We start from the raw sequence: 15,906 nt of genomic DNA, 5'->3' as shown, positions 1-15,906 counted from the left end.
TTCAAACACTTTCAGCCTTTTATGTTCAAACTGAAGTCATAAAGATGGAGAGACTCAAGAAGAAGTGACAACATGTAGACAACATTTCTGAATGGTTAGTTGATGAATTTATGAAGCTTATGTGTAGTTATCTTCTAGTCATTGATTAGCATATTCTGTCATGATAATCTATAAATCGTGTTCAGGGGGCGGGGTTTATGTAAATTTTAGGGTTGGTGATGTCACTAACCCTGGAGGAATGTGGTGTAGTCTCTTCCAGCCGTTTGTTGTAGTCCTTAAAAAGTGATTTCTTTAAAAGCAAATATCTCCCTTTGCTTTGAACTTTGAGTGATGTAACTTTGCAGATGTTGTTTATGCTCAAACAGCGACATTACACACTAACTAAAGTTAGAAAAGTGAAATCATATTCAACCACCGCTTTAATTTCTGTAAAAAAAACAAATGCTATTTTTTTTTTTTACTTTCTATTTATCAAGGGATCCTGAAAAAAAGAGGATCTCTGTTCAAAAAAAAAAAAAAAATATATATATATATATATATATATATATACACAACTGTGATAAACATTCAACATTGATAATAATATTAGAAATGTTTCTTGAGCACCTAATTAGGCATATTAAAATGATTTTTGAAGGATCATTCAACACTGAAGACTGGAGTAATGACATGACCGGAATACATTGCATTTTGAAATATATTCAAATAGAATGCTAAAACAATAACTTTATATTATATAAAAACATATATTATATATATATATATATATATATATATATATATATATATATATATATATATTTTTATCAAATAAATGCAGCCAACAACATACAGATCCCAAACTTTAGAATGGCAGTATATATTTATAAATGACATAATTGTGCAGTCTTTATGTACGACCTCACGAATACAGTGCTAAAAGTGAACTTTTTCTCTTTTAGAATTGCAGAGCAGTTCTTGTGGGAACCCTGGCGTCCCGCCCAAAGGCATCCAGTACGGGACGCGCTTTAATGTAGGCGACAAGATCCGCTACAGTTGTGTGACGGGATATGTGCTGGACGGTCACCCTCAGCTCACCTGTGTGACCAATGCAGGCAATGCCGCCGTGTGGGACTTCCCAGTGCCCATCTGTAGAGGTAAGCAACACGTGACGTGCATGAGAGTGTGTGTGTGTGTGCATTCTGTTTCCCTGCATGAGTCTTTGATGTTTTCCTGTGTTCTTTTGTCCTTGAGGATGCTTGTGCATGTATGGGGGAAGAAATGGACGAGTGGCTACATCAGCGTATAAGCACTAGGTTATTATGATTAAAAATGGTGCATCCTTTCATTCTGAGGCCTCTTGAGCAATAGAATCACATCACATCATGTTTGCTCTTGTCAGCTCTTCCATTCCCATGTTTATATCCTATCCTTGTATTTCAATCTTCCATTCTTTCCTTTAAGCGGTCCTTTTGCATCTTTTTTGACTTTTTCAATCAGGTTTTGATTCCTCACTTTACTGGCTCACACTATTGTTTTCTGCATTAAAGATGAGTCAGGACTCTGTGTGTTTGTTGTGAATGTATCAAGATTTATGGTCCCATGTTCAGACCAATTATAATGTGCATTAGCCATGACCATTCTCAAATAAGAATCTCTCCATAGACAGCATGCGCCGGTTTCTGCTCCAGCGTGTTTAATAGAAAGGGGGAAATGACAGCGTCTGGATCATGCTTGCTTTGGTTGGACACAAATTGCAAAGCCAACTGTGCTTGAATAGAAAATAGCCTGAGGTACTAAAATGTGGAGCCTCAACCTGGCCCAGAATGCACTGGGGTATGGAGGAGCAGACCACTGTGTTTGCTGCACTTGTCATCTGGCGCTTTCTTAAAGGAGCAACAGCGCTTTTACTGTATGTCTGATGTGGTTTGGTTATTGAATATTTTCTTGATTAAGTGTGGAATTGCATACAGTACTGTAGCGTAGATGTGATTTTCATTTCACATTGCTTCTTCAGTACATTTTGTAATGCATGTTGGGTAGTGCATTAGTGCATTTAGTCATTGAATATTCATAAAAAATATCACAGAACATTCTCAATTTTCTACCTTGACGAAAAGTGAATCTTTGTGTTAGATGGTGTCTGGCCTTTTTCCCCTTTTATGAGGAAAGGAGATTTTTACATAAAAGCAGATCGGAAATTATTTTCCCCGGGCAATTTACAGTGACCATTAATTTTAGATTACTTAAACCTTAAGTCAGGAGACCTTTAGAAACACTGTTTCCACAAATGTCAATGTTATGCTAAAACTCTGTAATGTATGCAACTCAGAGTATTTGTGGCCCACTGGCACTTTTCATTTCCACTTCTAATTGCATTATGAATGCTCTGGGTTAAAAATCTGTTTGTGTGTGCAGCGTGTGTGTGTGTGTGTGTGTGTGTGTGTGTGTGTGTGTGTGTGTGTCGGGGGGAGGGGGGGATTACAATTTGAGTGTGAGATCTCAAAATCTCACAATTTTGAGATTATGAACCTTTTTAGCAGGGTCCCAGGGAATGCTCCCTTAGTTTGTTTATTTATTTATTTGTTTTTGCGAAATGGTATCTTACCTATAATCCACATATGCAAAGTTGGTTGATAACATATAGTTAACAATTACTTGTTTCCATAGTATTTCATATTATTTGAGCATATGGAACCTTATCAGTTTGACAGAATTTTCTACTTTAAAGTGCCATGTGACTCAACATTTTCTTATATTTATTTTAAAATTAGTTATTTCATATTCCTTAATAATTTCTCTGTAATTCAAGAAGGTCCAGACTTTAAAGCTCTTGATTCTTGAACTTCTACTTGCCCTAATGAAAATGTACAATTTAGTTCAACTACTGTATGTTAAACATTATTTCATGTATTATATTTTTTTCTGAATTCCTCTTTTAAAAAAAAAAATGTATAATAACATATATATTTCAATATTTTAGTAGTAGTAGTATTGTTGTTGTTGATGATGATCATGCTTATATATTTAAAATAATAATAATAATATAAAATATTTTAAATATATATATGAAAATATAATAAAAATATAATATACTTAAAAATTATTTGTATCTATTGTATTTTTGGAATTGTTTATTTATTGTGATAACATATCTTTAAGTATTTTAGTAGTATTTGTAGTAGTATTTGTATTGTTGATGATGATGATTATTATATATTAAAATAAAATATAAAATAATTGTTTAATTATATAATAATATTTTAAATATACATAAATAGTTTTTATGTATTACATGTTTTATTGTTTATTTTTTAATAAGATATATATTTAAATATTTAGTAGTATTGGTGATGATGATGATGATCATATATATATCTGTAATAATGTATATTACAATAAGGTCTCGTTTGTTAACATTAGTTACTGCATTAACTTACAAACTAACAATGAGCAATACATTCTTACAGCATTTGTTAACCTTGATTAATAAAAATGTTCTTGTTGGATTAATTAATGTTAACAGATGCAAATGTTGATCTTAACATTAACTAAGATTATTAAATGCTGCAGAATTGTTCATCATTAGTTCAATAAATCTTGTTGTAAAGTGTTACCTATATATATATAAGTGCATATTCGACATTTTGGTATTTTGGATTTGACTGAAACAAATGTTTCTGTCAGCGGTTTCTAACTTCAGTTTTAAGATTTGTTTCTCAAAATTGCTTGGTTGTGCATATCTCCATTCTCAGATGCCTTTGGCACAGTTGGTCAGTCTGTGGTATCAAGGCGTGAAATAGGCATGACAGCACTGTTGCACAGGTATCCGAGCCCAAACAACAGTCACAGAGGTTTTTATTTAGCCCGGGTGGAAACTCTTAGCCCAGACATTACCAAACAATACGGTCAACACCCAATCTCATACTGCACAACGCTGTGGGACTTGTTTATCACAAAATATTCTCATTAGAGAGTTAGAGACCCTTAGAGAATTGACATTTGTACATTTTCCGGAGCATTTTCTTTTTTTTTTCTTTTTTTTTTTTTTTTTTTTTTTACAACTGAGCAATGAAAAAAAGCCCTTAAAACAATCAGCAAAATCAATGCTGCTTTTTCATAACAAGAGGCAAATCATTTAGTTTCTGGACATCTTCCAGGCGCGCTCTCCGCATGTTTTATTAACATATTGAGTGGACTAATTTGGTCCAGTACATTTTGGCTGCTAATAAATGTTTGTGGATGGGTTCAGTCCTCTGCAGAGGTCAAGGATAACAAACCGGTAAACCCAAGCGAAATGTCTCGGCCGAGGGAATGTAGCTCTGTTAATCAGACAGATGTAAAATGGCATCATTTAGGCCAGCCACTGAATTTCGTGTTTGCTCCGATGGCTCAAGCCGAATGAAGCTGGCTCTTATCATCGCATGCCTTCGCTGTAAACAAGTCCAAAAACCTCGGCTGGAAACCGGTGCCTTTAAAGGTCAAGCATGTAGCGAGATGAAAATAACGTCAGTCTGAAACTGGAACTGTAATGCGAGTCAGTTAATTAACCAAATCGATCATGTCGCTAATGAATGCATGTACGTATTTATGGCTTTGGATGATCTTTACCGTTCTCCACTAGTGCTTATGCTCCTAAACCAATCCTTCTTAGCGAGGCTAAGTGCGGAATGGCTAAAATTATCCTTTGTCGGATAGAATTCCTCATGGAGCATTAAAACGCTGATAATTTGACGCTGAGGGTATGAGCCTTAATGACTGGCTTTTGATGTGCTAGACTTTAATTTTGACAGGCTGTTTTTTCCTGAACAAGTTGAGACTGGCTGTGGCCTGCAGCAAGCGTGGCTCTCCTTCCCTCTTCATGTCTGGTTTGACAACCATAGGGACCACCTGCTTAACCACTAAATCCCTGATCAATCCCACACCACTTTGAGCAGGACTGCCGAAATCGGAGCTGACACCCGCACCCTTCTTAAACGCAGTGCTCTTGCCACGGACTGCTTATGCACTGACTTGATTGGTTTAGAGAATATGTCTCTAACTGCACAATTTAAGCCCACGAGGTCCCTGTCATGTCTGACCAAAAAATAAAAATAAAAATGGACAAGCCTATGATTTTTTTCGTTGACGTAACATTGGTGATTTACCAGGCTGATGCTGATTACATTATTTTAGTATTATTTATATACTATTATAGTTTTTATTAATACTTTGAATTCATTTTTATATTTTTTGTTTTTAAAATGTATTTTTGTTTCAGTTAGAAATTTTAGTACTTCAGCTGATTAAACTGATTTCATTTAGTTGCAAATGCAACATTTATCATTTTTCTTTAGCTTAACAAAAATGCTTTGGTTTCGATAGTGCACTTTAGACATTGTACTTACTGCAAGTAACTTTGCAACTACATGTCAATTAACTCATTCATTTGCAACTACGTCAACTAACTCATTCATTTGTACAGTAACTACATGTCAACTAACTCTCATTAACATGTCAACTAACTCATTCATTTGTAACTACGTCAACTAACTCATTAATTTGTAAATACATGCCAACTAGCTCATTAATTTGCAACTACGTCAACTAATTCTCATTAGTTTGCAGCTACATGTTAACTAATTCTCATTAACTTGCAAATACATGTCAACTAACACTCATTGGGCCCTATCTTACACCCGGCACAATGCAGCGCCAAGCACAACGCAAGTGTTTTTTGCTAGTTTCAGTCCGACGCAGCTTTCATTTTCACGTCCTGCACCACGTTGTTTAAATAGCAAATGCATTTGCGCCCATTTGTGCGCCCATTTGTGCACCCATGGGCTGCTGGTCTGAAAATGAAGTGTGTTCTGGCGCATTGTTGGCACGTTGGTATTTTGAGGCAACAGAATTAGACTGAGCCATTGACTGACTGGAACCTGCTCTAAAGTCAATGGCGCATTATTTTTTTTGTTTTTTAAAGAGCGTGTTAGTAATGTGCGTCTATAGGCGGGTCCACAACACGCGTACACTCTGCTTATTACACACACAGGGACGCACAGCAGCACACAAACATGCCAAATATTTAAAATAAAAGGATTACACTGTAAAAGATTATTATTGTGTACATAAAGATACGGTGGAATCCGGCTTGGTCTGCTTGCGCACTTTAACCTCGCACACGAGCAGATCCGTTTGCGCTCTGGAGACGCGTTTGGTCTTTCCACTATCAAATTCCGTCATGTAAATAGCGAATCCGCCATGGTGCGAGCACAACTGGCATTTAAAGAGAATGGGAGATGATACTCTGATTGGTTTAACGCACATAAATCCCAAAACACACCCATTACTCTTTAAGAGAATAGGGACAACCATTCTAGACCATGCGCCGGGGGCGCCAACCATTTTCCCATCGTTAAACTAGCAAAAGTGGATTCAGACACGCCCTAAGTGAACTTGCGCCGTGCGCTTTAGACCATGCGCTTAGATCGTTAAAATAGGGCCCATTAACTTGAAACTACATGTCAACTAACTCTCATTAGAGTTTTTGTAGATTGTTATGGTTAGGGTTAGTAGAACATGTAGTTGCAAAGCAACTTATAGTTGTAATGATAATATATTAATAATGGACTATTGAAATAAAGTGTTATCAATGCTTTTAATAGTTTTACTAAGAGAATGGTTATGGCACATTCTTGACAGATAATAAAAGATGTAGAGTGGATACAGGGGCTTGTGGGTAAAGGGGATTTGGCTCCTAGGCTCCTGGTGTGATGGAAGTCTATTTAATCTGTAGCTGTGTTTCTGCAGTGCAGAGTGGGCGCTGCCGTTGGCACATTTTCTAGACCCTTGACACCTTCATATGCTAATGAAATCTCAATGTCTTTCCCTTGTGTGCTTCCACGGCTGTCTTTAGTGCTGATTATCTGATTAATGCAGTGTAATTTACTGTAATTAATGTTTTGCCACAGTATTGTTCAAAATTGTGGGGTCAGAAAGATGTTTAAAAAGAAATGTATACTTTTATTCAAAGATGCATTAAATTCCTTAAAAGTGACAGAAGACTTTTGCAGTGTTACAAAAGATTTGTTCTATGAACTTTCTATTCATTAAAGAATCCTGAACCTTTTTAATTTCATAATATCACTGTTTTTTTTTTATTACTGACCATATTGGATGATCTGAGACTGGAGCCCTGCCAGAACAGGGAGGTGAATACGTGCATCAGAAGAGACTGCTGCATTGAGCTCACACAGGGGTTCAGAAGTACAGCTGATAGCCAGGGAATACAAGCTTCCATGGTTTGAAGTTCTCCAGTGCAGATTTAGCCATTGCCCAGATGTTGGTACCAACTTTATTGAGTGTCTCAGCATCTCACTTACACACAAAGTAAGAAATTAGTTTGTGAGTCTACTCAACAACATGCAATTTCTGCACTAATAGCAGCACCAAACAGCAAGGCTGGATAAAGAACACAAGCATTTCTGTGATAATCGTTTATAAATAGGCTCTTAGCGATGAACTATTATTGTAAATAATTCCTACCAAATGCATACGCAAAAAAATGTGTGTTGAAACTTGCGGTTATGGTAAAGGGTGTGACATTTCCCAAACACTCAAAGCACACTGGTCCAGTCGACCAATCAGAGCACAGTGCGCTTTTTAAAAGAGAGACGGGAACTTAACAGAGCGTTACTGACAGACTAGGAAGGGAGGAGCTGCAACAATGGAGAATATGTGGAAAATAATGTGTTTTTTGAAAATTCAAACATGAAAACCTATTCTAGTGGAGCCCGAAAACAAAATCAAGACTTCGAAAAACTTTATAAGAATAATTTTACGCATGATTTACACAAATTCTTCTCTGCCTCCTGTCTGCCATTTGTTTAGTAAAAACGGGTAGTCCTGCCACCAATTTCAAACTATTATTTGAGCCATAAGCTATGAGCCATGAGCTATCCATCCATCCATCCATCCATCACAATGAATATATAGTGTTTATACAATGGACAGACAGACGGACAGATATATAGATGTATATTCAATATATAATGTTTGCTTCTAGTTGTCTCTGCTTAATAGCAGTCTCACTAACTGGCATGATCTTACAGACCTCTTAAAACCTCAGTGCCATATGCCACAGACACTCACTGCCTTTGGTGTTTTCCTTCACATCAGTGCATATATGATATACATTCATCATGATCTAAAGAGTGAAGTGAGAATTACTCCCACTATCTGTTTTTGCTCCCACTGCCATGTTTAGTGGATGTGATTAGAGTTTAATACTAATTGGGTTTTTACTGCATCCTCTTGCCCTTAATTTCACCAAAGACACGCAACAAAGAGCTGCTTAGAGATTAGACATAAAGCCTCAGACTTTAGCTACTGACTGTAAATACCTAATATCAGTGTTAAAGGTGACATATTATTCCCTTTTTTAAAGTCTTGATTTTGTTTCTGGGCTCTATTAGAAGAGGTTTTCATGCTGAATGTTCAAAAAACACCTTATTTTCCCACATATTCTCAATTGTTGCGGCTCCTCTCTTCCCAGTCTGTCAGTAACGCTCTGTTTAGTTCCTGTCTCTATGAAGCCCCTCCTTCTGAAAAGCACACTGTGCTCTGATTGGTCGGGGACCAGTGTGTTGTGATTGGTCAAGTTTGTGCTTTGAAACTTTATAGATCGTTGTCATGCTCAAACAGCAACATTGCACAAGAAGCACACTGTGAAAAAGCATAATAGTTCATCTTTAAAGAATTGCTATATGAATAAAAAAAATTATTAACAACCAATAAATCCTTTTTTGGACTTTGAGAATACAGTATGCAGTGGGAACTTTAATGTGAATATCGTTTTAGTTCTGCTTGGACAGAGCTTTTGAATTATTTACTGTCTACCTGAAACCCCTCTCGAAAGGAAAGGAAAAGAGCCACGATTCTTATTTGATCTATTTTTAAATAAGACTTCGATGACAGACGTTCATATTAAGGAATGTTAATATTAGACACACAAAGTAGACTGACAGTTCTTTGATCGCTTCTCTGAGGTAATCTTCACAAAGAGCGCATCTCCCGGATGAACGTAACTTGTGCTCTTTCTTTCACTCCACAAAGTCTTTTAGGCATTGAGATGTACAAATTCCGGTTGTTTTTCCCCCCCGTCGCACTGTCTCATCTTGGACACCGGCCTCATTCGAGGGGTAGAACAATGCTGATGTAAGCTCTAGTCCTCTTAGATCCTAAATTGAAGTGGATGTCTAGGAAATGTCACCCTATTTCAAGGCTTAATGCCAAATGAGCTCACCATTTGATAACTTGTGGTATGATTCAGCTAAAAGAGCAGGGAGGACATCTCTTTACTGCTTACAGTTTGGAAGAAATTGCCAGTAAAGAGCAAAAAACGCTTTATCCGTAGAGTACAAACATTACTAGAACCAGAAATTGCTTGTTAATAAATGCATTACATTTGTTTCAAACCAATAATATGATGTTTGTTAAACTTTTCATTCATATTACATAGTAATATAGTGTAATTCAGTTTGGCACTGGTGAGCAGGAAATGTTACTGTCCTTTATATAACAGTTCTTATAGGGGACATAATGGGTTTATGCACTTAAAACGTGAAATGCAGATATGTTTATTAAGTTAAGCTTCCTTTGAATTGAGTGCCGCCTTTTGTAATGGCATGCCATCCACAAGACCCAAGAGCAAAGGGCAAAAATGTTCGTTTAGCAGATGTTTGCATAATCACAAAGGATGCACTTACTCTATGCACTATAGGAGACTCTAGTGTATGAATTATATAAGGTTGAGTGCATGAAGTGTCCAATGTTCCACACTCCGGACTTTGAGCATACAGTTTGCAGTGGGAACTTTAAATGTGAATATCGTTATAGTTCTGCATCATCCGGGTATCTAAAGTGCACTTTTTTGGGGGGAAATTTGTTTAAAATTAATATCACGCTCACAATGATGCTGTTTTCAACATTGCAGAATGGCACCCAAAGGAAAAGAGTCTCAAACTGGATCTTTCCTAAAACATTTTGAACCTACTAAGCAGAAGCAGTCAACTCCGGCGTTCCCGTATAGCCATCATGTTTTGACAAACTGTACAAAACATTCCTGCCCTTTACAAAGCAAATGATTTAACCCAGTCTGTTGAACTGTGTTAAATTAAAAGACAACCAAGCCCTTAATGCTAGATTCTATCTAATGGAGCCTTTGTGCTCCTCTCCATTGAATGATAGTTTGGTACAGCAATGTTCTGACACTTTAATGCCCGGCTTGCCTAGGCTGTCTACTCCAGAAACGTTCACCTGTCAGAGTCTCACCTGCCCCCTTTACTCAGCATGTGAAGCTCTTGAAAGGTTATTCACAAGTTTTATTAATGCCTTTGCTCCTGCTTGCTTGGTTTTCAGCACAGACAAGAGTTTCGGTTTAGTTCTGAAGGTCAGATGCTATCGGAAACTGTTATGGGTTGATTATGGGTATAGTTCGTTGCTCGTTGTTTTTCACATGCGTGCACTTTGCAATTCGATCTTTAATTCGACACAATGAGGAATTGTATGTGCTTGCTTCATTTGTAATGTGTAATTTCAGATGGCAACTCTCAGACATAATTCAGTGCACCCGAACATAGTTCTTATGAATCCAGAATTAAATATTTAAACTCTGTCTTTAGAGATTTAAAAATTGCATACAATATTCAAATGCACAAATATGTGTTTTGTGCTACAGGCTAAATGTAATTCTACAACATTTTTGTTCTTTTCTTTATTTGCTCTACAAATGAGTCTTTAAATAAAATATGTCTTGAAAACAAATTGATAGCATGATTAGCTCGGTTCATTGTATATATTATTCATGATAACGCGCATGCATAGGTAAAATGCATTAAAATATGAAGCAAATCTATGAAAGGCATTGTATAATTGATGAAGCTCACTTTGAATTAAGGTAATAAAGAATAAATAAGTAAACACATATAATGATATCCAATCTGGCCAATAAGACAACATTGCGCTGCTCTTATAGAACGATCTTAGGCTCAGTTTAAGTCACTTTCCTTCTCTGGAAAGGGAGGATGAATTTGTAGGATTTTTAGACGTTGCATTCAAACGAACCCTTTTCTCATAAGTGACTTTTTATGTTTGAAATAAGACAATCACAGATGTTGACAAGCCATCCGCCTTGATCGTCCCTTTACCCCAAGGGGCAGTTAATATGCTGTGCCTAATCCTATCCACAGAAACAACAAGCACAGTGATGAATATTTACTGAGCTGAATGGTGCTTATCTCCTGTTTGGCATGGAGGACAAAGAATTACAGATCCTGTTTATAGAATTACATTTGCATTTTTTTCACCACACTGCATGTATAATTAAAGCAATATATTGAGAGATGTCAGATATATAGCCCGTCCCCATAGACAGCATTCATGTAGTCTTCTGTATTTAAAGAGAGGAGAAATCCTACGCTTTTCAATCTCTAAGCTCGTTCTACATCCAACACACACTGCATCAAACACTTGTTTTCGAGGTGATTGAGAAATTAACTATTCATTATTTGAGTTATGTTATTTAACAAAATGCTCTCATGATCTCCATCTTAATGGTTGAATGATTAATTGAGTTCAGCATCATTATTGGCTCTTTCGATATAATTGCATTGCAGCTTTGAGAGCCATTTTGTTTCCAAGATCAGTTAATGAATAAAGCTGAAAAATGAATCTCAGATATCATACATCAAATAGGACACGGGAGAGGATACAGTATAACCACAGATATATATTAACATTTATCTTGTTCAAACTTTTTAACTAAAGCTTTCTCACACCATCTGAATGGATTAAAAATGTGTGATTATTTCTCTTTCTAGTCGCACTTTGAGACACCGTCATCATCATAATAAAAACCTAGTCAGACAAAGGTGGAAAACTGATGAACTTTCAGCTATATCTGTTCATTTGGGGATTTGACTGTTCACCATTCATGCATAATGATAACACCCGAAGCTTTACTGAGACAAAAGACATCCTCAACTCATTCACTCTTTTATTTATTATTCCTGAGGAATTCCACCTCATCAATTTTGTGGTGAATACCATACTGTACATGGCTGCCATCCCTAAATGTCCATGTTCAGGATTCATTTGACTCCTTTCTTTTAATTGTCATTTAGTCATTCAGCAAGGATGAGAGTCCTGGAATTCAATGCATGAACCGAGCCAATTCAGCTTACCATTCATCTTTTTTATCCTGTGCCATTACCGGTTTGGGGAATTACTCTCCGCACTTGGTTTCATAACACCATTGCTATAGTTGATCATAAAAGTGAAGTATGTCATTTTTAAACACTTGAAATGTTAATATGGTCCCTATTCTAGTTTAAAGTCGGCATGAAACGGAATTTGCGCTAGTCTTTTCTTTCCTATTGTGACATGTATCCGAGTGAAATTGCTTCTCAAACATGAAAAAATGTGGGCGGGACTTGATTTTGTCCATAGGGAATTGATTGGATGGTTGTGGTTTGCTAATGGTCGATCTCATGTGAGTGACAGGTTGCCCCGCCCTCGCAGCAGTAAACACATCATCAGAGAAGAGATGCCGCTGCAAGAGGGAGGGGAAGATATGTTGATTAAACTTTAAGTAACACATTCAGGTTATTTTGTCTGAGAAATATAACACTAGTGTTTTCAAAACGTTGCTCTGTTTGTGAATTCCGACCAGCCTGACATAGCAACTGTAGCTCAGCCAATGATGTGAATTTAGAGGTGGGGCAACAGTTTGTTTAACAAATGTGATGGGGAGAGTGTTTCGCTTCAGCACAGTCAGAATTAACTTATTTCTAACTATTAAAGGGGTTTAGGTGTTGTTGTCTATTAAAATAATTTCTCAAGCCTCAACTTAACTTACAGATAACTATAACTATATACTAACACATTTAGGTTGATTCGCCGAAATGTGTGAATATTGTGTTGCTATCGAAAATTGTTGCTCTGATTGTTTGAGTATCCTGTCCAGTCCGACATAGCAACATTGGCACAGCCAATGGTGTAACTTTTGGGGCGGGGTTAGATGTTTACAATGACCAATTGCAGATGGGGGGGGGGGGTTTAGGAAACTAGCGTGATGATACTAGCGGCACAAAAAGTAAAATAAAAATCTATGAAACAATCGATCTGAAGGTACTGTAGCGTTTCAGTTTAAATGCTGATTGTTATATTTTGAGGTATTGTTTTTCATGACTATTTTGAGAAAGGTGAGACAGAAGGTTGAGTCGATACTGAAGCGTACCCTGTTTTTGCATGTCAACTTGTCACCGAGACGTGCTACAGTGTCACAACATGTCAGAAAACAAAATGACTCTTTAATGACAAGCTTCTTGAATTGACGGAATAGCCTAGTTTCTGCTCAGTATTTAGATATTTGAGACTCTTGTTTGACCGTAGTTGAGTTACCCTTACTGTCTGAAAGTTCGATGTCAGCTTACAGAGTTATTTGAGTGATGTGAAGTCAGTGTATTGTCATAAAGACTTTAGTCATGTAAAACCAAAAAGTTAAGCTCATATAAGAACAACTTGGTAGTATATATGTAAGTCACACGATATCTGAGAGAATTATGCTTCAAACCCGGTGGTTTGGTGAATATATAGGTTTCAAATTTTAAAACTGGCTTGATATAAGAGATGAAAAAAAAAAAATCAGAATTGGCTTCTTCAGTTCATAAAGTAGATTTTCAATTGGCCAAGCCAGTCAGACAAGAAAAGAATCGTATTAGTCTAACACAGCTTCTGTATTCAGTTTCAATCTTGTAGCCGGCTTCACGATATTTTGAAGACTTTGAGATAAATTAGAGTATGCTGGGTATTTATGTATTTTTCCACCCTGATCTGTAAAATGAAAGGTAATTTATTAAAATTATGGTAGCACTTTAAAAACGGTTAGGTATATTATATTCAGGAATGTATATACGCCATTAAAATCGTTAATGCAATAGCTACAATAAACAGCATTCAGTATTGTTGGTTAAAGTTAATTGTACATACAATCTTTAACATTTAAAGTTGTATAAAGTAACATTAATTAATTTTAAACATGCATCAGCAATGGACAGTATTTATAACTGAACATTAGATTGTTAAATAGATTAATATATAAATGAAACAAATGTTGTATACACATTTAGTTCTAGTTCTTTTATTTAGCTAATTAGAGTTTAAAAGGCATTCTCAATTCAATTTTGAATGGTGATAAAAAAACATGCTCATGAAAGCCTATAGTATTATAAAAGAACAAAAAATGTAGCCTTTGGGCCTTTTGCTTTTTGATACTGTTTCTGATTTCAAGGGCATGAGAGTCATGGAAATAAAATTTCATGCCACAACACATCAAAAGGAAATCTGGCACCAGAAAACATAAGCACATCAACCCAGTGAAACACGGAGCACTAATAAGGCACTGATGTAAATGAGGGTTTTGTAAAATGATCGATCTGGCAGCTCAGAGAGCAATAGCAGGTGCCCGGCCTGTGCCTGAGGCTTTCCCCCCTCCCTTTCTTTCCTTCCTTGCTGCATGTTTCTTATTCTGTAGTTGTAGTTTGGGGGGTTTGATTCTGCTCAAGGGTCCTCCTGTAGAGCCTGTATGATATCACATCAAACCCATCAGCCGGTTATCACATCGAGATATTGACACTTGAATGTGGGAACCATCTGAAATTAAAGGTCTTGCCGGCAAATTAACACATTTCGAGGAAAATACGCAACGGACAAAAAACACACGCTTTTTCTAGCGTTCCACATTGTGCTTTGACAGTAATTGCCTCGTGGCATGTCAAGCTTTTATTCTTTTACTGTTTGACAGTTTATTTGAGCGGCCATCAGACTCTGGGCATGTCAGCCACGGCAAGCGTGATTTTGGTTGAGCAGAAATGGGTGAGTAAGAGAAGAGATAGGAAATGTAAGGAGGAAAGACGTAATGAAAGTAAGAGCCGGAGAGGCATGTTCCCCGATCTGAGGCCTGTGATGGCTGTGACAGCTGTGTGAGAAGTAATAATAGCAGTGGAGAGCGACAGTCAACAGAGCCTAGAGGTTTCAGAGAGCGGTTTCATGAAGATATATAAACAACAACAATTCTGATTTTTATAGTGTTATTTCAAGTTTTCTATGACCTTCTCATGTTGAAGTATAGCCCATACAATATCACTTTTTCTTTTCAGTAAATGCAGCCAATCCTTCAAAATGGCTATTTTCGAGAGAGAAAAAAGCAGTGTTTGTTAAATGTGCTTTTTTAAATGAATGGTAAACTGTATGATGAAGCATGGCAGCACGTTAGGCGGATGGACTATTCATAATTTTCACGTGATGTCACACCCAACTTGGAGGGCGCAACAACGCTTTCCTCTATTGCCTGGTAGTCATTTATTTTAAAGTTTGTGCAAAGTGCTAAAGTAGTAGTAATATACACCTTATTAAAGGGTAACTCTCGCCAAAATGCAACCTAGGGTCTTTTTGTTAATCTATCCGAGGCAAACTTTCGTTTAAAAGCATAATTAGAATGGAAACTATTTTTGACTGTCAAAATGCCGACGGACACAGCTACAGTGAGTTGTTCAAAATCTTTCTTTTTAGTAAACTCTGTGTACACAAACAATGTTCTCAATGCTGGAGTTCATGTGTAGAGCCCCTGGTGACACTTCCAGCAAAGTTTCATGTTGTGTCGAGCCTTCTTAGTGTTTTAAAAATAACGATTTTTGATTCTATCATAGAAGTGCCCCATTCACTCCCATTCAAAAGGCAATTTGACCGAAAACGAAAATACGGTCAAACTTAAAAGTGACTTTTCCATTCTAATTATGCTTTTTTATTATGCTGCCTCGGGTAGATTAACAAAAAGACCCTAGGTTGCATTTTGGCGAGAGTTACCCTTTAATGATGCATATACAGGTA

At 36.7% G+C, this 15,906-nt stretch overlaps 1 protein-coding gene across 1 annotated transcript in view; it reads left to right on the top strand.

Moving 5' to 3' along the window:
- csmd3b (CUB and Sushi multiple domains 3b) overlaps window positions 1–15,906 on the top strand; it is a 455,685-nt gene that overhangs the window by 137,448 nt on the left and 302,331 nt on the right. Inside the window, exon 4 of the mRNA XM_081376961.1 lies at window positions 942–1,136. Coding sequence (XP_081233087.1) covers window positions 942–1,136 — 195 coding nt within the window. The remainder of the gene's footprint in view (window positions 1–941; window positions 1,137–15,906) is intronic.

The sequence above is a fragment of the Scardinius erythrophthalmus genome, assembly GCF_964197995.2.
Source record: "Scardinius erythrophthalmus genome assembly, chromosome: 10".
In the NCBI taxonomy this organism is placed as follows: domain Eukaryota; kingdom Metazoa; phylum Chordata; class Actinopteri; order Cypriniformes; family Leuciscidae; genus Scardinius; species Scardinius erythrophthalmus.
Note: the sequence above shows the minus strand (reverse complement) of the source record. Positions and strands in the feature narration are given on the sequence as shown.